General features: G+C 36.1%; 1 protein-coding gene across 4 annotated transcripts in view; it reads left to right on the forward strand.

Moving 5' to 3' along the window:
- The window catches only part of LOC104689428, a 143,169-nt gene that overhangs the window by 12,977 nt on the left and 104,915 nt on the right, over positions 1 to 25,277 (forward strand). Inside the window, exon 3 of one of the 4 annotated variants that reach the window (XM_019285961.2) lies at positions 22,769 to 22,829. The exons of the other annotated variants lie outside the window; for them this stretch is intronic. Within the exon in view, the coding sequence (XP_019141506.1) occupies positions 22,769 to 22,829 (61 nt within the window). The remainder of the gene's footprint in view (positions 1 to 22,768; positions 22,830 to 25,277) is intronic. 4 annotated transcript variants of the gene reach the window in all.

The following is a 25,277-nucleotide window of genomic DNA, read 5'->3' on the forward strand; positions in this document are numbered from 1 at the left end:
TTTGCTGCCTGTTGTCATTCTTTGTTTCTTTTTGTCTTTTTCCTTTTTCTGCACACTCTAGGAGCCAGAATCCTGCCCAGATAAGATCTGTCAAAAGGAAAACCATTGACCTTGTAATCCTGTCATTCTGCTTTTAAGACTACATTGCACATGCAGGTGTCTGATTTCTTCATAGGCTTTAGAGGAAGTACTTTTTCATGACTTTGCAATGTCATTGCCTAATGGTTTTTCAAGGAGACAAACACTTTGCACATAGCAAGGCTCTTACTGGGAAGGTTTCACAGCAAGAGTGCTGGGTGGTTACATGAACACATATTAAGTGCTTCGAACTCAAGCCCACAGCTTGAACCATCCAGTGCAAAGAACTCTCTCTGACTCAGTCTAGTTTGTGCAAAACAGAAAAGTGAACAGCTTTCAGGGGAAAAATGATCCCTGGTTCTCTCTTCCAGCCTTCAGCTCAACATAAAGTTTACTTTGAGCTGTATGAAAGGAGCACCTAAGTTGATTATCTCTTGATTACAAAACTGGCTGCTTTTTATTTTCTGCTTCTGGTAAAATGACCAGCAGTGAAGTGTTTGAAATCTCAGTGACACTGATGTGCAAGCCTTCTGGAGTATCTTGTTTTTTTTGTATACTGATGTCTTTTTTTTTTTTCATTTTCCTCTCTCTTTCCCCTTTTACCCCCTGCCCCTGGATAACTTCACATGTTTATTTATAATCACCATTTATAAGCAATTTGAGTGCTAGATGGTAATTGCTCTCTATGCTTAGGATAGCTAAACTGTAAGAGAAGGTCTTGCAGGAAAAGATGAAATAATGAGTGACAAAGTTAGGAGGATATATCTTCTGAACCAAAAATGACCATATTCTAGAGTGTTTGTTAGGGTGGGATAGAGTTTAAGGCTATATAATATGAGTTATAAAGTCAGAATGTGGAATGAATTGAAGTATCTCAAATTTCACTTCTTTAAATCAAAACTGTTTATAGACATGTCCTTACTCAATGAGAAGTTGATACAGAAATGAGTGAGTCCAGCTCTTTGAGTTCATTATGGAGGAAACCAGAACAGAGCACCACAATGATCACAGCTACCTTTACAAATCTATGAGGAAGTGGATGCACTTTTCCAGGAACACTGATTGATAGATGTGATATTTGTATTTGATAATTGCATCTCCATTCTTGGTTCAGGACATGCCTAGATAAGCTGCTGAAAAACCTGCTCTCAGACCTGCTTCAGATGACTCTTTGATCTTCATTAATGACGTGGACAAAGGGATTGAGTGCACCCTCAGCAAGTCTGAAGATGACAACAAGCTGAGGGGTGTGGGTGACACACCTGAATGATGGGATGCTGTCCAGAGGGATCTGGACAGGCTTGAAATCTGAGGCCATAGGAATCTCATGAGATTTAACAGACCAAGTCCAGGGTGCTGCACCTGGGCTGGGGCAACCCGCAGTACCAATCCAGGCTGGGGATGAACAGATCCAGAGCAGCCCTGGGAGAAGGACTTGGGGGTGCTGGTGGGTGAGAGGCTGGACATGCCCCAGCCGTGTGCTCTGGGAGCCCAGAAACCCCCGTGTGCTGGGCTGCATCCAAAGCCCCGTGGGCAGCAGGGCAGGGAGGGGATTCTGCCCCTCTGCCCCGCTCTGCTGAGACCCCACCTGCAGTGCTGCATCCAGCTCTGGGGTCCCAGCACAGGAAGGACAGGGACCTGTTGGAGCCAGCCCAGAGGAGGCCACCAAGGTGATCAGAGGGCTGGAGCAGCTCTGCCATGAGGAAAGGCTGAGAGAATTGGGATTGTTCAGCCTCGAAAAGAGAAGGCTCTGGGGTGATCTAATTGCAGTTTTCAAGTACCTGAAGGAATCCTACAGGAAAGATGGAGAGAGACTGTTTACAAGGGCTTGGAGTGACAGGACAAGGGTGAATGGCTTCAAACTGACAGAGAGTAGGTTTAGATTAGAGATTGGGAAAAAATTCTCCTGTGAGGTTGATGAGGCCCTGGCACAGGTTGCCCTGAGAAGCTGTGGCTACCCCATCCTTGGCAAATGTTCAAGGCCAGGTTGGACGGACCTTTGTGTAACCTGGTCTGGTGGAAGGTGTCCCTGCCCCTGACAGGGGTGTTGGAACTAAATGATCTTTATGTTCCTTTCCAACCCAGGCCATTTTATGATGTGACTTCAATATCCCTTCCAAACTCATTTATTCTGTGATTCCATTATATGAAAACTTAGCCTTCTAAAGACAAGATTTTCCCAAAGAATAAAGATTCCAGTATGAGATCATACTTATTGAAGGCGATGACTGGCTGAAGCTACTTTTAAAAAATTACCTTAATTTTGAGGTAGAAAATCACTGCAATGAACACAGTTTATGCACACTGAAACTTTTTAGACCCTTTATAAAGCTTGTCTCCTCAGCCTTTCTAAGAACTGTTTGGGGTGGTTGGGAGCCACTTCCTATAGAAATTCAAGTGGAAGGCACAATTCTTTTACATAGCTTTGTCTCTGACACAAACACAGAAGTATGTATATGCATTTACTAAAATAATAAAAGAGAAGAAACCTTATCAAAACATGTTATTTTATACTTTGTTTTCCCCTTAGAGAAAGAGGAAATGAACCAAGTGTGACAGACACTACTTCTAGTTCTTAATAGACTGCTGAGGGTACCTTGATAACCTGGTGCTAAAGGTAGTAAAAAGACTATACTTCTAATAGAACACTCAATATTTTTAATGGATGTCTTTTTTTTTTTTTTTTAAGCAAATTAATTTAAATACCTTAGAGCTTTCAGACTACCAGTGCTTTATTTGAAAATTCTGTGTGATAGCAATCTGAAGATCAGTAAAATGCAAACAATAGTTTCTGAAATCATCTCTGGTTTAGAGGGAACACCCTCTCTCTGGGGTAGAAAAGTAATTTAGTGTAGGACACTAAGCAATTTTGGCTGCTCTTGAACAAATATCTCAAGTAAAACAAACTCTTCTGTATTTCATGCTCTTCTTATTCCTGTAATATTCAGGGAACTTCAAATCTTAAGTTGTTCAGGTTAGTTTAATCTGAGAAGCACTTTAAATTGACATCTTGTTTTCTACAGATGGGATTAGGTTAAGTTTCAAAAATGTGTCACCATGATGATATTCCTTTCCCTAGAGTGTTGCCCTTCCATTTAGAGAGGGATGCACAAGACCTCTAACTTTTATTTTACCTGATTTTTAGTCTTGCATCTTAATCTAGAATGGTCTTTATGCTTCAAATTAGTGTTTTATTTATGTACTGCTTTAAAACTGCTGAACAGAAGATGTAGGATTGAGATCTTTTATGCAGTTTATGTTTTTATTTTGCATATCTTTCCCTGCCCTCAGAATCAGAGACCATTCTGAGTTGGAAGGGATCCACAAGGATCATCAAGTCTGATTCTTTAGTGAGTAGCCCACTCCATTCCTTATTTCCAGAGTACTTAAGGGAAGTACTTGTAGTATCCAGTGCAACACCTGAGAACTCTCACAACTGAAGCAGAAGAAAATAGGGGGGATGTGTTTTGAAAGTACAGAAATAGGTACTCTGAAAAACATCAGTTCATTAGCGGTTTGTTTCAGGTGCCCAAAATGAAGTAACCTTGATAATTTTCTGCCGGTTAAATGGAAGTGCGATGGTGCCTTCCCACACAATGATCACACATATGGATGTGCTGTGTTCTTCTATCTAAAGTGAAGAAGTTAGGACAGTATTTGCCAAAAAAACAACTTTCATAAATTAATAATTGCATGTGAAAATTCAAGTAATTTGAAACGTATCTTCAGTAAAGGAGTGATAAGACCAAAAAGATGTGCTGAAAAGGTATTTAGACAATGACAACTGCTGTTCCTGGGCACTGAGCAATGTCTCTATTTAGATTATAAATTATGTATTGTCCTGGAAAGACTGTTTTGCAATAAGAATATAAACCAAGAGTTACCATACAGGATTTCTTTTTTTTGTTGTGTTTTTTTTTTTTAAAATGTGTTTTCGTAGTAAAATATGTGTGTGTATTATATATGAAATGTATATCAATGTGTCTTTATATCAAACAGCAAAACCTCGTATTTTGAAGCTACTTTGAGGTTACAAAGTTGAGCAGCAGAAAATAGCCTATAAATAGGCACATCTGAAAATTAAGATGTATTATATTTTAAAATTTTTAATATAATGAATGCTTTGATGCATAATTTTTCTTCTCATGAATATTATATTGGCACTCAGACATAAATTCTAAATTTTGTCTGCACATGATTACTTTTCCAAGACCCTTTGGAATCTGTGGTTTTCATCAGCTTTACTATAGGCTTAATTTTGAGAATCTTCTTAGAAATGATGGTTGAATATGATATCAAATAAAAATTTGGAAGAAAACAAGTTTGTTTGTTGGGGTGTTTTGAGGTTTCAAGTCTTCCAGGAAGGTTATGTTCCTTACTGTAAAGTTTAGTATTTTGATTTCTGAATGGTCTTCAAAATTTTGTGATTTAATTCAGCTCAGCATAGTTGTAGTGTAATGGGTGTCAATAGAATGATTTTTAAGGGATTATTTCAAGGTCAATATGTTTATGCATATATAGGCTCTAACATCAGCATGCTATAAAATCTCTACAAATAAATGCCTCATCATTTTTTATTGTTTTTTCCTTTATTCACTGGTATATACAGAGATATCATTGTCTTATTCCAGAGTGATCTTTGTAATTATTATTGACATGGCATTCCAACTTTGCAAAACCAAAATGAAGGCTCACTCATGAAATAAGTCATGGAGGAAAAATGAGGAACCATTAAAAGAGTAGGACATTAGGTGAAAAATGGAAACATTTTATAACCTAAGTTAGGCACTTTTCCTTCTTTATTTCATTCACAAGAAGGTCACAGTGCAGAAAGAATGGGAAAGTTTGATCGTTTGTCTGATTTTGCTGAAGAGCTCTTTTCATGGAAGACTGCTGAATTTAGAGCTCTGAAAAAACAGACCTAAATGTAATCTAAATGATAATAAATGTCAGTGGAAGAGGACACACAGCTGGCCATGGTCTAGTGCTATAAGCAGTCTGAGCATCCATTTGGCACAACTGTTCTCTCAATTTTTGCAGTTATGGTAAATAAAAATGTTAAAAAATCATGACATTATGCTGAGAGAATCTCTGGTGGGAGAAAGCGATAGCAGGCCAAAACACAGGTAAAGTTGCTTTTACAGCTGTAACTCTCTAGCACGATGGGAAGCATGTGAAGTAATAGAGAAAAAACTCAGATGGGTTTGAGCATAAAGGTTTGTCAAAGGCAGAAAAGGATGACATGACATAACTGACACATAATATTTTGAAACATTTGGTTGAGGATAAAGATGAGAAAGGCCATACCTACAAGTATCCTACCTATAAAAGCATAGAAGGAAATTCATTAGTCCTATCAGTGAAGGCCAGCTGTTAAAGGTTTTAGAAAAATTGAAAAGGATTCTATGGAAGAGACTTCTGTGAGACCAAGTTTTAAATTTTTGTTTTAGTGATGCACAGCTTGAGTCGATGGCCAGATGTTCATAGAGAGATAACTGAAAAGTAGTGTTTTTAATTTGGATAGAGGAATGCTCCTTCTAAAAGATTAAATAGAGTGGGGGATGGTATGAGTGTGTGAGTTGCAAGCTGGCTGTCTCCATGTATACTTTACAGACTTGAAGTGTTGCATATGTTTGCTTTTTCACTGATGTGAGTGACATCTAGTTCATTTTTTGATTGATCTTCTTGGAAGCCAGGTGGAGTTTGAGAGACATCTAATAAAAATGAATTAATCAATACTTGCTTTATAAGCTAAGAAATATTTACACAGACTAAAAAAAGTCCCCTTCTTAATGTTAGGAAGACCAGATGAGAATTTTCTAGAGGAAAGCTGTTTCCTTGAAGAGTAAAAAATAAGTTCTGAATAATGATTAATGAGAAAACATGTGAGGTAGTTTGGTTTTAAACCTTGTGGCATTGACTGTGCAATCCTCTTCATTCTGAGCTGTTGGGAAATGGCACAGACAGTGAGATGTGGGGCAGTACCCGGTGACAATTTGAAGGAAAAACAGAGCAGGTAATCAGCCATCTGATTTACCAGCAATTTTGTGTTTTCATGTAGATAGCCAGTGCTGTTTAGAATGGGAAAATGCCTGGTGCTGACATATATTAATCCTTTCAAATGGGGTACAGAAGATTGCTGGGTTTGGGTTAATTTTTCAGGAAGATGTTAGTGTAAATGTTAGAGAAGAGTTGCTTGTCTGTTTTCAGCAAAGCTAATTTTCCAGATCTGAGCTCTGTTAGCTTCAGTTATTGGAAGTGAATACCAGATAACCACAAAAAGCACAAGAATTCAGTGTTTTATAAGAAATCAGTTCGAATTCATTTAACTGCATTTGGTTTCATTTAACTATATTTGAAAACTCTAAAGCTGAGGCTAATAGACCAGTACCAAACTTTGAGTCTTTCTGATTTATATTAAACATACATAAACTATATATAAACAATTGGGTTAATTTTTTTTTTTCCTTTTCCCCTGCCCCTCTCTCCCCTCCACCCAATACGGCAAAATATCCAGTCCTGGCAACAGTGAGACGATTACTTCGTTTCTTGTTATTGCTTGGCTATCCAAATTCACTCTCAGCATCCAAGCAAGTTATTCCACTGTGGCAAAGTAAAAAGAGTCTCAGCTGCTTCATTGATGTTTTTGTGTTCCTTACATTTAAACAGATTTTCAGCATAGTTCCACAGAAATAATGGGATTTAATTTCTGTATCCTTGTGTGAGTGGTCAGAAGGTAACTGAAGGTGGCTAAGGCTATCAGCAGCTTTTATAGCCTCCATTTCCTTTACAGAGGTTCTTTGGGAGCAGTGAGCAGTACCACTATTCAGTAATTTTCAGGAGGTTTGCTCTCTAAGGGAAGTAGTATAAAGACCATGCTAAAGAGACAATACAAAATGTGAAAAGTCAGTATAGGATGTCAGTTGTATGTAAAACATTTTTTAGTTTGTTGCGTTGCTGTGCTGAGCTGTGATATACATTTGGGTGGGGTCGCTTTCATCCTAGAAACCAGTCTTGGCATTAGCTTCTGTAGGACTCAGCCAGCTGCAGTCACCTCCAGTAAGAAAGAGGAAAGGACTCTTGGTTGCTCTGCTTGTGGGCACTGAGGACATAAATGCAGAGACTGACTGATGGAGTGGCAGATGTATTCTGGATCACTGCATTTTATGAATATTGTATTGTTCCAGTCTTAGTTGTCATCTGTTCTCTATCCTTCATCTCCTCAGTGTTTTCATAGATAACAAACATTGTCCAGAGGGACTTTGGAAACATATCTCATCTTTGAACTTTGTGTTGAGTACAAGATGGTCATCTGAAGCTGAGTGTGTTAACGCTTTGAAGATACAGTGTTTAAAAAGCATAGGTAGGAACTGTGCTGAAGAGGCAGAACTAAAATAGAAAATAGGATACTTCACTCAAGAGTAGTGAAAACTTGAAGCAGCAATAATGACAATCATAGGGGAAGCTGCTGTTTAAAATGAACAACATCAGCCTGGATAACTGCATGACACTGGAAGCAAAGAGTCTTTTTTCTTTTATGGGGGAAAAATGCAGAATGGCAGAAATTCATCATTTGAGGGAAACAAGTGAAAGAGACCATTGACTACTGATACAAATATTTTTAAAGCCTTCTCAGAGCACCCTGGTGAGCTACTGTGTGATTTCTCTTCCAGATTTTCAGTGAAGTCTGGGGGTTGCCTATTTTGCATTAATTAAGCTATTTATGGCTTTTTTCACCTACGTTTATATAAACTTATACGACAGGATTACTAGACCTTTTTTATTGACTTAGAGAAAAGTTAAAGGAAGGAAGGAAGGAAGGAAGGAAGGAAGGAAGGAAGGAAGGAAGGAAGGAAGGAAGGAAGGAAGGAAGGAAGGAAGGCTGAGATCTTCAAAGTACACACCATAAGGAAAGGTTTTGGTACCTTGCTGGTTTATGTATCTGTGGTCTGAGGGTCAGGTGACAGCTGACAAAGTGGTCTGGACTTGAATTAGGGGTTCAATCTACATCTGCCATCTTAAGGCTGGTGCCATAACCAGGAAGTCTTCTTTTTGAGTTTTTGTTGTGTTGATCATATATTCTTCCTATAAAATTAGTTTCAAAGTGCGTTTGCTGGTGTACTATAATAGTTGCCATTTGGCTTGGTATTTTTTTTCCAGATGGATTTCTCTAGAATATATGAAAAATTTTTGCCAAAATAATTAATTCAAGATTATGTCCAAACATGAATAGAGAAAAAATTCCAAATGTGTGGATGCTAGCAGAGGAATTCTCCTGTGAAACTTTCCTTTCTCATAAGAAAGCAGTTAGAGAAATTCAGCTTCTCACAGCCTCTTTGTGAAAGCTTTCGTTCTCATGCAAACTGGATGGACAACAACTTGCAGGTGTAGAAACGGTTTACATTCTCTCAAACTGTTGTTGGAATAAGTTTTCCAAAACAGATTCTGAAGATTCATCTTCTTTATAGTTTCTACCTCAAATTAATTATTATTTTCTTACAAGACAGTGTAAGACAAGACAATTCATGATGCAGGTTGAACTACCTGACCTGTTAATAAAAATTGTATAAAGTAGGCAGCTGTTTTATGGTTTGGGGGGAATAAAGACCAACTTTGTCACAACTTTATTTCCTGCACAAAGCACATTGTTAAACTCTGAATAACTGAACACTTTAAATTCAGATGGACCCCTTTACAATAATAATGCCTTAATATTTTAGGTTTCCTACACCAATTTTTGCTGGTGTGAACATTATGGATAATTATGAAAATTTTTATATTTGGAAAACTTGCTTGCTGTATGCAATGGTTATTAAAATATGTTCTGTAGTATAGGTGAAGTAAAGATGAGTGGCATAACACACCTAATAGCTATTTGGTGGCATTTCCTAAGAGGAGATGTAACCTGAAAAGGAATGGTAGAATTCTAGTTTCCTTTGTTGATAAAGTTTGTTTCCTAGAGCAAGACAACAGAATTACTACAGTTGTACCAATGCTGTACTACATTCCAATTAGTCTGTCTTTAATGAGGAGAAAAGGAAGGAGCAAGGCAGTGTGATGAGACTTGCTGTTGCAGCAGCCACTATTAACTTCTGAGACCTTTATCTAACACTTTTTTCTTCATTCTCCAGCCTAAAACCTTCATAGCCATCTCTGGTCTGTGGTGTTTCAAGCAGACATCTGAGCTGCAAGCCTTCATCCAATTTGCAGATCCCAAACCTTAAAAAGTATTAAAAATTAAATTAATTAATTAATGCATGCTTTTAATTCAAATGTACATTTCTGAATCCATCCAGCACAGACTGTGGTATGTTTACATCCTTTGCCATGGAGCATCTCTAACAGAATAACACATTGTATAATGTCTGTATGCCTACACTGCACAGAAGATGAGTTTTGCTTTCAGATGTGTGCATTTGGCTTGTGTAATGTAAGAAAATTTCTTCTCAAGACAAATATGCCACTGCTTGCCTTTTGAAAAATACTCATGGAAGGCCTGAAAGGGTACAGAGAAAATTTTCCCAGCACAAACAAAATTCTTGTTATGTAATTTCTTTGGCTTCAAAAATCAAGCAAGCTGTTTGGGTCTGTACTGGGATTTTGAACCTGCCAACTCTGACAGCTCCACATAATCATGTAACTGTTGTTTGGTGGTGTCACAGCAAACCTCTCTGCTTAGTTTGCTTCAACCTTGTCCTCCAGATGAGATTCAAAAATTTCTTCCTCTTCAAAGGTGTATCTGTCAGCAATTAATGTGAAAGTCATATCATCTGTGCTCCTATAGAACAAGCTACATATGGTTTTTGTTATAAGTAAAAAGTAGGCAAGATTTTGAGATTATGAATAAAAGGAACAAAAGGAGAAGAGAATTTCAGGCCCTTTTGCGTAGAGATTTGTGAGGTTTTGGTTTGTCAATATGGCATATAAAAATATTACTAAAGTATATAAAAATTTATAGTTATTTGTAAGTGAATTCAGAAATTTTTATGGCAATTACTCTAAATGTTTTCTGTTCTGAATCATGCACATACCACCATTTCATAAAAAGGGCTTCATTAAAATACTTACATGTGGTGCTGGGTGGGTGAAGGAGGAACTTATTTTTTACAAAATTACTTTTTCTACTTTTGTCTTTAAAAGGTGCTGTAAGCAGCAGTTGTGTTATATACAATTATAATAATATTCTAGGCACCCCGCCATAGATTTCAAATAAATATCTCCTTGTTAAATGTCCTTCCCAGCATCCCAAAATGTGATTTACTTTTAGCTCTTTTAAAAGAAGTAAGTGTCATAGTTCTAAATTAGTATTGTTTTATCTTTTCTCATTTTCTAATTACCATATTATTCTCCATAATTTTATTTATTCCAGATTAATTTATTTAACTTTTGGTCAGTATCCTCATCAGCACTGTTTAATATCTCAGGAGACCAAGTCCTTAGACCTACTTTAAAATAAACACAGGGAAAGGTCCTTATCAGCCAAAAGTTGGGTTTTGGTTGGTTTGTTGCCTTTTTCCGGTTTTAAACTGACTAAACTCTTCCCACATGGGTGTGCCTCTAAATCCTGTCCAAATTAAACACAGAGATATAAAACCAGTATGCAAACAATAGCAATAGAAGTGCATCTTATGTATCCCTTCTTGCTTTTCTCCATGAGGATCCTTAAGTGTGGCCTTCAAATATTCTAGAAGAGAGAAATGCACTTAGATGCACATCCTATTTTCCCATGTGACCTGTTTTGATTAGAGTTTTAATTGTAACCATTTAACAATAGAACACTGGTTCCTAATCTTCCTTGAAGTTGTCATCTTTGGAGGGATCTTGATTAGAAACATATTTTAACCCATCAATTTCTTTCCTTAATTCTGGGGGGAAAGTAAATAGTGGTTCAACTTGCTTTTAGAACTTTTGATCTCTAAACATACATGGTTATGTAGCTTTTTCCCATACTCCAAACTGGTCCTTTAAACCCCTTCCTCACCCATCCAGAGACTATGTTGCCTGTCTTACCGTTATACTATTAATACAAATAATTTTCTCATTGTAATGATAGGAATGAAAATAAGACCTATTCCAAACCCTATAGAGCTGAACACATCATATAGCTTTTTGTGTAAAAGTATAATCCATGAAATTGTTAATTAACTTCAGGAATATTAGTTTAATCTAGCTGTGAATTCTCATTGCAGCCAACATCAAAGGCATGAAATTAGTTGTAGTATTTCTACATGTGTGTATTTGTCTGTAGGCATAAATACATGGCAACTGAAGGTTTCCAAGTCTTTAATTACTGTTTGAGGGGCTTTTTCCTCCTCAAATGTGATATGATCAGATCCTGTACTATTGAAGAAAAGCAGCAAAAACCAGAAGCCTTAGAAGATGTTGATAAACAAGTAACAGAACAGTCAAGATTTACTTCCTTACTATGACCACAATGATTTCCCAGGCTGGTATATAAGTGGAGTTTTGGAGGACTCTTGGACAGTTGCCACTAGTTAAGAATAAAATCATTCAAAACGAGGAATAATCACAAATATTATGCTAAACCTTTCAAATTATCTAGCCATGGTATGCTGGAAGGAGAAGGTGACTGTGCATTATAATATTGCAACTTTTTAAAAGAAAGTGCCTGGAGCTGACAAACCAGATTGGTGGTTTTTAATGAAAGCGAATACGGTTAATCTGTGTATACTTTCATTGACAAGGTTCTGCACTTAGGAGTACAGCACAGATGGTATAAGCAATGAATACTTATGTCTGACTGTAATTGATCCTATCAACAATGACATACCTTTAACTGGGTTGTATCACTTTACGTCACATATGGTTAATTAAGTAAGAAGGGGCCAAATACGCTAAGGAGATTTTTATGTTTATACTTAGGAAAACAGTCTAGACAGGTGTTAATGTAAATGAAGTTAGTACTTGTCAAAGGTGAAATTCTCCATATGTAGCCCTGCTTCAGTCTCCAAATAAATATAATTTGGCTATGTCTACATTAGCAAGTAGTGAGGAGCAATAGGACCTGATCTGCAGAGTGAAACAGTTTGTGCTGAGGATCCTGCTTCCCCCACCGTAGGGATCAGTGGGAGAAGGGAGTTTGCTTCAGTCTGGCTCTGTTCTGATCCCACTGACTGGAGGTCATGGCTGGGTGCAGTCTTGGAGGGGGTCATTTGGCTTAGGTTCATTCCCTGTATTTACTACCTTATGTGTATCTTGGGTAGTTACATTTTTTCATCTTTAAAACAAAGCTTTCCCTTAATTTCCAACATCCTTCAATCTCAATAGGAAGAGCTTTTCTTCCTGAAATATTCCCTCCTTGCATGCTTCCTGATTTGCCATCACAGACATGAATTGTCTTTCACTATGTGTAGGTGTCTGCCCCATGATGTAGTAGAGTTTGTTACATTATTTTTTTGCATGTGCATATATTTGGATTGGCCCTTAGCTGCGTAGTCTGTCTCTACTGTTGGAAAAATTACATGCCCTAACTTCTTTCCTTTTATGGACTGTATTTTCTACTGCCAAGCACACCTTCCCTTTGCTTTGTCCAATATGGAAAATTATATGACAAAATACAATTGATGTGTTCCAATTCTGGTCCTGGAGATCTCCACAGGTACAAATTCTTTATAGCAAAATTCCCTTATCTCTGTATTCACCTTATTTCTGTGCTACATTTGAAATTATCTGCAATAGTTTTACCTGTAAGTCACTGAATGTGTAGTTCAGCTTCCACATCAGAATCCACTGGCCACAGCTGGGTGTCCCAGAAGAAAATCTCAACCATTTTCTGAGATGCACCTACAGTAAATGCTCTTGGCCTTTAAATGACTGCTGAACTACACAACCTCATTGGATGATTTTTCTCCCAAAACAAGTATTCCTGCAAAGATTCTTTTCTATATTATGAAAAAAAAAAAAAAAAGAAAATTTAATCAAACCCTTTCAGACCTTACATGTACTGTTCTAGAAAGAACAATGTTTTATGCCACCCAATCCTTCTCTTTAATGTCAAAGTAGGTTTTTGTTTTACTTTTTTCTGCTGGACATAATTTTACTTTTGCTTTTCCCTAGTTTGTTCCCCTTCCTTTCAGAGCAAAATCCTGTTTCTGTCTCTCTTCATCCTTAGCCCAATTATATGTTCTGAAAGAGATCTCTGCTTCACCTCATGTGATTTTTATCAACTTTTCCCCCTTGCAAACATTCAAGCAGCTGCTTGAAAACCTTAATTTTTCACTCATGAAACACATACTTTGTGGATGTCATGCTTAAACTTTCCCATCCATCCCAGTGGCTGTGTAATTTCCACATTTTGATTAGCATCATCAGTTTTGGAAACAGAAATGTTGATGTCATTCTTAAGCTGACATTAACTTAGCTGTGATAACCATTAGCCTATTGCCAACATTTGACTGATCCAACATTTCTCTGAACATTGTCAACATAATAAATTGATATGAAAAAGTTGTGCTAAAAATTATTTTAATAACACCTTGAATTAAGCAGTCTGCTTATTTATAAAGTGAAAACATACACAGTTGCTTTGGTTACTATTGCATTCAGATTTAAAACATATAATGTCAGAAACGTTATGAAATAGGACACACAAGATTATAGTGGTACATGGGATCTCGGGTATACTAGAGAACATCAGTTACCCAATAAAAAGTCCAAACTCCTTCTACCCTTTAAGAAACTGAGGTTAAGTAATTATGTGCTGTCATAGAAAGGATTTTTTTCCAAGAGAATATAATTTAATATGTTGAAAAATAGTTGGTTGTGTATTTCTCTTTAACTTAAAGACTAGCTTAAGCATCACAGAACATTGACGCAGAATTTAGAAATAAAAGAAGTAAGCCCTAAAAAGGGAATAGGCTCCTAAAGGCACATTTTCATTCCTGCTTATTGTAGACTGTTTTAGATTTAGCTCTTTTATTTCCATTTGTGTTTTTATGCCTAAAATTAAAGCAAAAGCTCTATTTTTCTTCTTCTCTGTAAATTTTGTAAAAATAGCTGGCATTTTGTCAAAGCTTGTTGTAGTGTTGCTTGTACACAGTAAAAGAATAGCAAGCATAGCAACCTAAAAAAATGGACTGAAGTAAATCAATTCCAGATTTAATAGGATGTTTTGATACACAGCCTGGAAAAGAAAAGATTTTGGGGTGACCTAATTGTGGACTTCCACTACCTGAAGGGAGCCCACAAGAAAGATGGAGAAAGACTATTTAAAGGCACATGGAGTGACAGGCCAATGGAAAATAGCTTCAAAGTGACAGAGTCCTACAATATTGTTATTTCTTTCAGATATTTTTCAGACAGCTTTTAATCATTTCCTAGTTGGACTGCTTGCATACTATAAAATATGCACTAAAGTATCTTGATAAATAAGAGTTTAAATTGAAAGTTTTGGGAAGTCTCTTAGTAGTACCTGAGCTCTAAGTATTTCAAAACAACAAGTCCTAAATTCTATAAAACACTTCTTTATGTTGTGTTACTGTGGGTTCAATCCTTCTGTGCCTTGTTCCCATTGAAGCAGTGTCTCCACTTTAAGTTTCGAAATAACCTGAGGAATAATATCAGCCAGAACCATCAGCACAGTGTAGCACTATTTCTTAAGGAATGGTTCATGTATGCTCATAAGAGGCTGGCAGTGGGGTGGGAGGGGAAAATTATTCTGGTATAATTTTTCTTCCATGGGAAGTACTTTTTTTTCTCTCCTTAAAGATGACCACTTAATTGACAAATCCTTGTGAGTCTTGTGATCTTTGATACAAAAAGCAGGTTTGTAAATAGAGCAACAGACACGTGGGACAAGTTTCATATTTATATTAGATTATTCTGTAAAATATTTTGTTGTTCATGAGTAGCAAAATCACTCTACATGTATATGTTATCAGATGACACAAAGAAACTATGAGAATGCTATCAAAGTTGAAACCAAACATTATTAGCCATGCTACAAGATTTTCTCTGCAGTGCTTATGAAGATAAAAAAAGGTCAATTCAATGCAAAAGTACAGTCAGGAATAAGAGCAGCAGCTTTTGAGTGGAAAGATAAGTCTGTGGAGGTCATTAACAAATAGAGGAAAAACAACAAGCATATTTGTCTATTAAGCATTTATTATGATTTATTTGGTGCAATATGATACTTGTGTTCCTTTGACTCATGTTAGAAAGAGTGGAAATCTGGGAATTACATCTATTTTTAAAAAAAGTAGGCTCAAGTAGCCTGGCTAATCTTAAATACTATTCCATGTATCTGTTAAAGATATTGTAGATTTGAAATTTACAAAATCATTAATTTTGCTTTGTCATATTTTCTCATTTTGTCCATTCTGTTCCAGTAAAAATAGAAATATTTTCCCAGTATTGTGTGTGTGTGTTGATAAGTAAACAATTGATAGCAAAATAAGGAAGGCTTTTACATATATTTATATGTATATATATTTATATACATACTTGTATATATTTTTATATATAAATATATTCTCATGAAGTTGCACGTGCAGTTTGCTTTTATATACCTTTGTATAAAAACAACTTCCACCTAATTATTAAGGGAGTTCACACTGTTTGAAGAGAGAAGATTCTTTAAAGAACTGATAAAGAAAGGAAATAAGTAAATAGAAACAGTGCTAAGAAGAAATATCTATAGGGCCTTTAACATTTGTATTTATTGCTCATCAATTCTGTCTAGAAAAGAAAGAAACTTCATGTGGAAATCTAAACAATTTTGTTAAATGAAATATTAACTTCTTAGCAGGTAAAGGGAAGGGCGTTATAAAGCTTCAAAGCTAGATGTCAATTTTAATTAAAAAAAAGCAACAAACCCCAAAATCTCCAAAATTTCCCAACACATAAAATGATGAATAATAGTAACTGGTTAAAACAAGATTTTCTCAGAACTTGAACATGAAATTTCATAATGTTTTAGGAAATAATTTTTTTTTAGAAGTTGACACCTTAACTCAGGCTCCACTTTCACAGGCTTCTTCACCATTCCAGCTTCTCTCCACCTTGAGTCATTGTACCTTGGTTACATTTTCTGCATGTAGCTGCAAAAATCAGCACCTCTTGTTCTGCCAGTGCCTTCTGCCCTCTGCTTGATTCCCTTCCATTAACAAGAATGTTACTGTTGTGCAGCAAGATCCCTAAAACCTCTTCTTTAAAATACTTTTAAGCTCACTTACAGTACAGACTCCACCAAAATGCATAATGTCATCGCAAACATGGAACTGCCATTTATTGCAATGTTTGGCAATTATTTGTGCTGTTAATTCCAAAGTGGTCCATTTTAAAGCTTTGTGATTCGCAAGGAATAAACTTAAATTTCATGAGTGAACTGAAGAGGCAAACAAACTAAACCCTTTTGTTTCTCATTTTCACCACTAAAATTTGAAATTACTTGGTTTTATTGGTCTTGATTGTATTCTGTCACAGTACTGCATTCACAGTCAGCTCTGGAGGCTGCTTGACTATGGTCTGCAGAATGGTCTTCCAGGTTCTTAGTTTCCAGGACAATTCCTTTGTGTCTGCCACCATGCTGAAAGTGTAAATCCGATGAGTAATAGACTCTCGCCCCATGTTTATAAGATTTAGTCAGGAATACATCAATCCTGGCAATGCCCCTTTTATATATTTTCCAAATGGTGAAATAACTAAGTTTGGCCTATAGCAACAAAAAAGGAGTTCTATAAAATTGCATACTGACGTAGATGGCCCTTAATAAATGAGCAAACCCCTCCCCTACACCTCTAGTTTGAGAAGGAGCAGGTTTGTGGACTCTTTCATTAAAAAAAGTAGTTCATAAATCATATGCAGTTGACTAAATCACTAAAGTTGCAGCCTCAGGACTTTCTTTTATGTATGAAGAGAAGTAATTTCAGCTATTATATTCATATTTCAGTCATACATGATTCATAGTCTTTTAGTTTACCTGAAATAACATTTTTCAGACTACAGTAGTCTTTTGTCCTTTTTTTTTAATATGAAAATTAAGACTAATACAATGCAGTACTCAGTACAGGAAGGAACACAGTAATGCTACGTTTGGAAATTGAATTTACAGTTGCTACTTTTTGTCCTGTTTCCTCCCTTCCTCTCTATTCACCCTCCCAGTCCCAGTTTTAGCAAACTGTTTATTGTTAGGTATAAAATAAAACAGTGTTTATAGTTAAATATAAATTTAAGTGAAATAAAACATCAAGTTTAGAAAGTCACGCTTAAATACATTAGGGTTCACATAAAACCTAAAAAATATCTTTTCAAGATACTGATGGAAGAACGGTCCCAGAACTGTTTGGTGTTTTTATCTTGTTGTCATTGTATGTTGAATCCTGTTTGATAAAACTATCAGAGAACCACTTTCTTAGGTTCTTTTTATGTTAATTCATTTCATGCAGAATGGTTTTGGTGGAGGAATGGCAGGAAATAGTTTTTAATTTCTTTTTCAAAATTTTCTAGAAATTCCTAGGACATATATCTAATTTTAAAACTCAAGTACAATTGAACCATTGAGACTATTCCATATGAATGCTGTGACTCACAAAAGTAGTGAGAAATGTAACATTAGTTTTAGATCTAAAACATTGCTTCTGTTTGTCATTCTGCACTTGATGGATTGTCAGCCTCTATTGTAAACCATATTTGCAGAGGTTTAAGAACTTGACCAAAAAAATTTACTTTGGGTGAAAAACTAGCATTCCAAGCTCTAGCATTTAGAATGAAGTTACCCAAATTTTGAAAAAATTTGTGGGTATGAATTCTGTAGCAGCTCAGGATGCTATTTAGTGTTTCTATAACTCAGAAATATATGAACATTGATTTTTTTTGTTAGTTTTACCACATGAAAGATTTCTTCCTCTTGCACTCAGTATATTGAATAATCAGTAATGGCAATAGAAATTCCAGTCATAAATCAAGAGAATGACAGTATTTAGACTTAAGCAGTTGCCTAACTCTTTAAAGACTGGAATAAGACAGCTGTCTTTTCTTCACTAGATACATGTTTAGTACTGCAAACAAATGTTTTCTGGCAAACCAGGGGTAGAGTATGTTCCTCAGAGAGCTATCTTTGCTGCTGCATTGTTGCAATGTTATTGACGAAAACTTTCAATATGCTGAGCTGTCATTACCTGTTGGGGATGATCTGTCTTTCAAACCAGTGTAAAAATGCCTGAAATTGGTTGTGATCACGTTTGGACATCCTGGGAGGCAAAGGCAGATCCTAACTGGTTGTTCACTTTCAGCACAGGGATCTAGTCCCTCCCATTTTCCAGCTGAAACAGTCTGGGTCTGCTCTCCAGGCTGAAGTGCAAACAGATGAGTAAGCCAGGGGTGGAAGAGAAACCTTTGAACTTGACCAATATCCTTCCATGAACTGCCTTCCCTCTTCTACCAAGCTTATTAGGTTGTGTCTGTTGATCAAAGAATGTGGATTATCTTGATGGCAGGAAATGTAAAGCACTCTCACAAGTATATGCTGCAGAATTAATACTGTGCTGGTAACATTAATGACATATATTTTTATTAAATTTTTTCTCTTAAATTTTAAAAGTGCCCATGAACTCTTTCTTAGTAAATCCTCATGGAATTCTTTTAGTTTGTTTCTTCCCAAAGAAATTAACCCTGTGTTATACTAGAATGAATACCATGCTAGAATGAATATCAAGTTCATAACAGGTATTAAAATTTTCATATATAGATTAAAAAAGAATAATTTTTATGGCAGCATTTCTGAAGTTTAAAATTAATTATAGTTACGGGTTTACTTACTGATTTAGTTGCTGACCTTAAAAATATCACTAAAAAAGTTTCTATTGGGAGAGTAATACTCTGAAGTAAACAAAGTATCATTTGGGTTGGCTTCTTACTGCTATTGAAGGGGTTTCTTTAAAGTTTTAACTTCACAGGCAAATGATTTTACACATGACGCTGCCATCAAGTGGCTATTGAGTAGAACCTCTGTGTTACCCATCTCTAATTTAAATGTTTTTCTTCTTTTTAATTAACTGCATGGTTTGAAAGAAGGAAATATTCTATACTTGCTAATTGAAAGGGGAAAAAAAAAAGTTTACTGCGCTCTGGACCAGAGTTGTAGAGGTAGATGCTCAAAGACACTTTGAAAGAATGGGATTTCAGTAACATCAAATTTTGTTGACATTGACTTTTATATCAGCTTCAACAGACTTTAGGAATCCCTCTGGTCACTTTGTAAACTATTCTGAATATCTATTTGCATTTTCAGGCACCTTAACATGCAGTTAAATCTTCTCTTTTAAGGTCTCATTTTAATCCATTCCATCTGAACTCCAAAATGTAGATGCACTCTGTAGACTTGGGCAGGGACTTTAACGTGCTGGATCTAAAAGACTAGAATTAACATAGATCCTAAACTTCAAGAAATTTTCCCTTGAATCAAGAAGCTAATGTGTGAATAAAATCATATCTTTATGACAGTCCAGCAATAGCATTTCCTAAAGTAGACAAAATCTTTAGATTTTCAGGTTTTGGGGGGGGTAAAGGCGTCAACCGATCCCTGAATGACCATTTGCAGTTCATCGGAACCCAAATATTGGCATTCACCAGCTAGCCCCAGTTCACTTCCAGTGGTATGGGGCTGTTAACCAATTTTAGGCAAGTAATGATAAACATCCCCATTCTCCTGAAGATCATTTGCCTTCTTTCACCCTCTAGAAATAATAATAGAAAATCATGTGCACATTTGCATTTGTATTTACTGCGTTTGAATTAAAGCTGCAAACAGCTCTGATTCACTAATAACTGATGAAAGTGTCTCATTATTGAGCTACAAAACCTCCAACAAATTAATGGAAATTGCAAATCACCTTGAAAATTGCAGGCTCTTTAGTCCTATATTGAGTGCTGAGAAAACTGCATAAATAGCTTTGTTGCTTAACTCTTTCTTTTGAAAAATAGTTTTCTTATTACATTTTTTTTAAAAAACATGGCTTAGTAATTAAGGCATGGCTAAACAACATCTTTTTTTGTTGTTGTGTTTTGTTTTCTGTACATGGACATTTAACAGTATATTATTGTTAAATATTACTATGTTTGGTTCCATCTCTTCCATATAATATTTAGGACCATGGATTCTCTGCCTCTGATGTTAAGCAAATATTTTGGCTGATTTTCTCTCATGCCCCAAATTAAAGTACAGGATTTTGCATGTCCTAATTCTTTTTTGTACATTATGAAATTTTAAATATATACACCCATGATGTTTTCCTACAAAATTAAAGCTTAATTAGAAGAAAGTATTTCATGAAAAGGAAAAAAAGTCACACCGTGTATTTCTTTGTTCTCTCTTTGTTTCATTTTTATTTTTTCTGCCTAACTCTGAATCTAAAACTAGTGCATGTTCCTTGTTAGGAGAAAATAATGTATAGGAGGTGATCTCCAGCTGGTATAAAATTTTGTAGCCTCATAGTCATGGAAATGGACTTCAACTGATACTCTTATCAGTTGAAGTTCTCTAAAAGATAGAACGATTTCTGCAAAGTCCTAGGTTCTCTTATATCCCCCCCACATCCCTGAAATAAACCTATTTAGTTTAAAGGAACATATTTCAGTTTAACACAGATTCAGAATAAAAAATCAGCAATTTGTAATTTTGTCCATTTTTGCCAATATATGAGTCATCATTAAGCTTGTGATGAGTAATTTGTCATAGTTTTTTGCAAACAATAGAGATTTTTAAAAATTTTATACGGCACAGCAGACAATCTTTTTGTATGTAAAGCTTCATATAACATTTGTGCTAGTGTAGTGTAACTATGGAGGCACAGAATGGGCACTTAAAGACATTTTTTCTTCTATATCTGAAGTCACTTTGTTTACTGGAATACCAAAAGTGTCGTGTGCTGAAGTACCCTCTAGTTATTGCTAAGAGAAATTCCAAAATTTAACAAAATCTTTGAACCTCCAGGGACACAACTACTGCTATTAGTTGGCAGGTGCCTTTTACTAGGAAAGCTTTCCTGTGACTTTCCAAATTGGTTCATTCCTAGGACTGAATGACCTGTGAGACGTCCATCATTAGCTCTGTCCAACAATAGAACTTGAAGCAGCAAAGAATTGAAGTTTCTGTTTTTCCTGCCTCATTGTTGCAGGCTTGATGAGCAAGGAAAAAAAGGTCCCTTTCATTTTCTCTTCTTCTTTCTATTCCATCTAAACCACCACCTTCTGTCTTTTTCCCTTTTGTACTTTCTTGGTATTATTAGTGATGTATCCACAATTCTTGCTCATCATTCCATTCTACTCCACCACCCCAATTTTGGTCCTATTGCCCTTGAGCATTATCCTTACATTTGAAAGCAGCTTTCTAGGCTTTTGCACCAAATGATGAAAGATGAACTATTACTCCATTACTCCCCCTCCAGTCTGGGGACTCAATTACTACCCCCCAAAAGCTGTGAAAACATTAATTCTTTTGTTTGAAGCCCAGAAAAAAGTTTTCCTTTGTTCTGTTTCTATGTCATCTCTTCTGTGTTCTCTCCATTGCTTAGTCAGATGAGCAGTGGATACTTGAAGCTCTTGAAACACCATTTAACTGAAGAAAATTAGTCAGCTTACTTTCCAGATCTTCGCATGCACTTGTCACTGTTTTGAAGTAGTTTTTGTTAAATATGCTGAGCATATGTAGAAACCACATGCACCTGGAGGTACCATCATTTCCAGCATCAGTTTGAGTGCAGGTGAATTCAAACTGAGCAGACTGCTGTCTTTCTTTTCTTCTTACTGTAGGGAAATTTTTTTATTTTGTAGAGAATACAATATTTGAGAAAGATTTGGCATGTGTAGAAGTTTGTGAAACCCATTCCTCAAATATTGGCTCCTTAAATATTGTGATGTTAGAGGGACTGTAACATACTGAGTTTCTACATTTTGAATGTACCCAGAGTAATAAACAAAAACTCTACATTTGATTGTTCATGATACGTGATTACTCAGGAGACTCCAGTAGTAAGCATGTGCTCCCCATCAGGACTTGCATCAGCTTTCTAATGCTGATGGAAACTATATGTGTTGAGCAGATGGGACAGACCATGCTCACAACTTGAAAAAGGCTTTGCAAGGCCTTCGTCATAAGTGAATTCCAGTTTTCTGGGTTTCACATTGGAATGGTAATTTAACTTCATATAGAGTAAATGTAAACCAACTTGTGATGATGTGACTAACTGCAAATTACTTTTCATAGCTGCTACTTTTTCAGCTGGGATGCAGAAGTTGACTTAGATTAAACTTGAAACTTCTCCAGTGACAGTAAAGTGCTGTCTAAAATAACTAATAAAATGCAGATGGGCGTGGAATAAAAGCAGGGTTTATACATAAGGAGGCATTGTATCAAGAAAGGTAGTCTCTATGCAGAGGTTAATGTTTGTATAAACAACTGTTATTGAATATGATGTATGAATTTAATCTATGCGAGTCATTGTATTTCATGGAACTTTCACTTGACAGTTAGTGGTAGTCATGAAAATGCAGAACATCAAAATACTATGACAAAACTTATTAAGTACATTTTCCAGCACTGTATTTTATTGCTGTTGTTTTGATGAATGATCAATTACATTGCTTTCCTCTACTTTGTGTCTTTGTAAAATCTATTCTGCTGTACCACAGACCTAAGAAAAACCATGTAATGTTATGATTTTTTTTTACCTAGTCAAGAGGCTGGAGCTGGTGGTCTTTTCTCTTGGGCCTTCATAGATGTGCAATAATAGCAGGTAATAGCTAAGCTTCATTATCCACTGCTTATTTGTTTAGGTAATTGTTGGCAAAGACTAAAGCATTCTAGAGATGTACCATTTGTCTAGTGTTGGATTTGGAAGGACAAGGCTCTAGACAGCCAGTGTTGCATGAAGAATACAGTAATAGTATTATATATGTTATTTCAGTTGCATGTTATGTTTCTTCTACAGGCAATTTACAGGTGGATTTATATTATGCAAATAAAGGCTTTAATTTCCAAACCCTCTGATGTAATATTTTGGAAACCTAGCTATTTTGGTGTAGGATGCACATGAAGACCAGCTATTTTGATGTGGGATAGCTGAAGAATTTCTCTCCTGTTGCCAGGTTTAATTTTGGTTGTGCCTAAGTGTGCAGCAGAAGAAATTCCTGCTGAGCAGGATTTTGAAATCATCAGCGTATGCAAATCCCAAGTGCCTTTTTTCCTCTCCAGAGGCTGGAATAGAACACAACACACAGGTTTTTTCAATCTCCTGGTGTAGCTGGTAGGCTCTTCTGATTGATATTAATAGTCAGTACCATCATGACTCCTAAATGAGGTGATTCCTTCTGTAAATCATTAAAAGGCTGATAAACAGGCCCTCCCCCAGACAAGAGCTATGCATCCATCTGTGCTGTGTCAGCTGTACTTAAACAGGTGAGACTGAAAAACCAGGACCTGGTAACTTCTCTCCATTTTGGTTGTGTAGGATCCTTGTTCTCTAAGAGAAATTTTTGTCTGAAAAGTTTATATTAAGGAGTGAAAATATTTAAAGAGTCAACACAGCATTGACTTAAAGGCATAGGCATTGGCAGAGTGGTTGGTTGTTTAAGCTTTGCAGTGAAGCAGGTAGTTTAAAACTCCAGACATTAGTGCTTAGGACTATCTTTGAGAAGTATGCAGTGAAAAACTAAATCTGATGCCCTGTCTCTCCAATTTACACAAAAACAGCACTTCAACCAACCACAAGTTTATTCTGGATATTCAATTGAACCTTGTTTAATATTTATTTCTACTCTAGACGAACATTACAGGCAATGAAAAATTGAGAAAAATTACAGGCTCAGAAATTGAGTTTAGTTTACATTAATTTATGATCAAATAGTTTCTTTGATTGCTTCAAAGGTGGATCTTAAATCACTTAGAAAGAATTAATATTTTTCATATTAATACATTATTACTTGATTAGAAATCAGTAGGAATATTGTCTGCCACAATTTAAGAGAAATTAAGATGTAGACAACCAAAGGCTTGACTTTGCATGTCCTTTCACATGCCTTTTGAGCCTTGTGCCTTTTCATCAGCTGAAATCAGTGGAGAAATAAGCACCAATAATCCAGATCTCTAGTCACCTTGAGCTGCTGTCGCACACTCCCCCTAGAAATGCTCGCATCTCAGTACTGTGCAATGCTGTAAATGGTAGTGTTTGGAGGGGTTCATTACCAAAAAAACTTCATTATTTTATTTTTCTTGCTGCTAATTTTTGGGTTTTTTTTTCCCTTTATCCTGTTTAATCTCTTATTAGAGAAAGTAATAGAAAGTAAGTCCATGCAAGGTATTTACCCACAGAGGAAAAACTGGGAAATGTCTCCCTTTTTCGGAAGTCATAACTGCAAAAGAAATTATGGTGGTGGGAGAACAGAGCTAAGCTTGTGTATGAGCTCAGGGATCTTATGTGCCAATGGTGAATTTGACTGACAAAATAGTAGGATGATGTTTGAGACAAGAACTGCCTTTTTGTCTGGCAACACAATAGGATCTTCTTCCTTGATGGATTCTCAGCACTCCTCAGTATAATAACATGATAATTGGTCCCAAAGAAGGAATGAGTAAGATTGGATGGTGGTCTTTGGGGGCCCAGTTGTGTTATATCTAATTTAATTATGTTTGATACTGACTTTTTAATACATATGGTAGCTATTTCCTTGGCTTGGAACTGAGGCTTATATGCAAGCTTGATATTTGCTTGTTCTCTGCTCTAAAAGCAGACAATTTTTTTTCTTGGGAGAAACCCCAACTATATCTGTCTCATGTCATGCAGTATTCTAATTCAAAACTAAAACTGATTTGTTCCAGAAGATGTCTTGAAGCATAAATATGTTGTGGCTTGTGGAAATGTGGGAGGTGTGATGGAAAGAGCAAATGTCTATAGATTGTACTTCAAAAAACCACTGCAACTTGCTACAGAAAAGACATAGTAAGTTATTGCTGCCTTGGAGCAACAATCCACAGCAGGCATTCACCCTTTTGCATGGGACAATATAAACATTTTAGTGGATTTATGAGCATAAAGGAGCATCTGGAGATGATGAGATTGTGTAAGACTAATTTTAGAGTCTGAATTAAACTAACTCCATAGCTAGAAAAATCACTGCCATGTTTTCTGCTCTTGTTTAAAAGGTCTATGGACAACAGCAAGCCCATATTTCCTAACAAAATGGAA

This window comes from Corvus cornix, chromosome 1, assembly GCF_000738735.6.
Source record: "Corvus cornix cornix isolate S_Up_H32 chromosome 1, ASM73873v5, whole genome shotgun sequence".
NCBI lineage: Eukaryota > Metazoa > Chordata > Aves > Passeriformes > Corvidae > Corvus > Corvus cornix.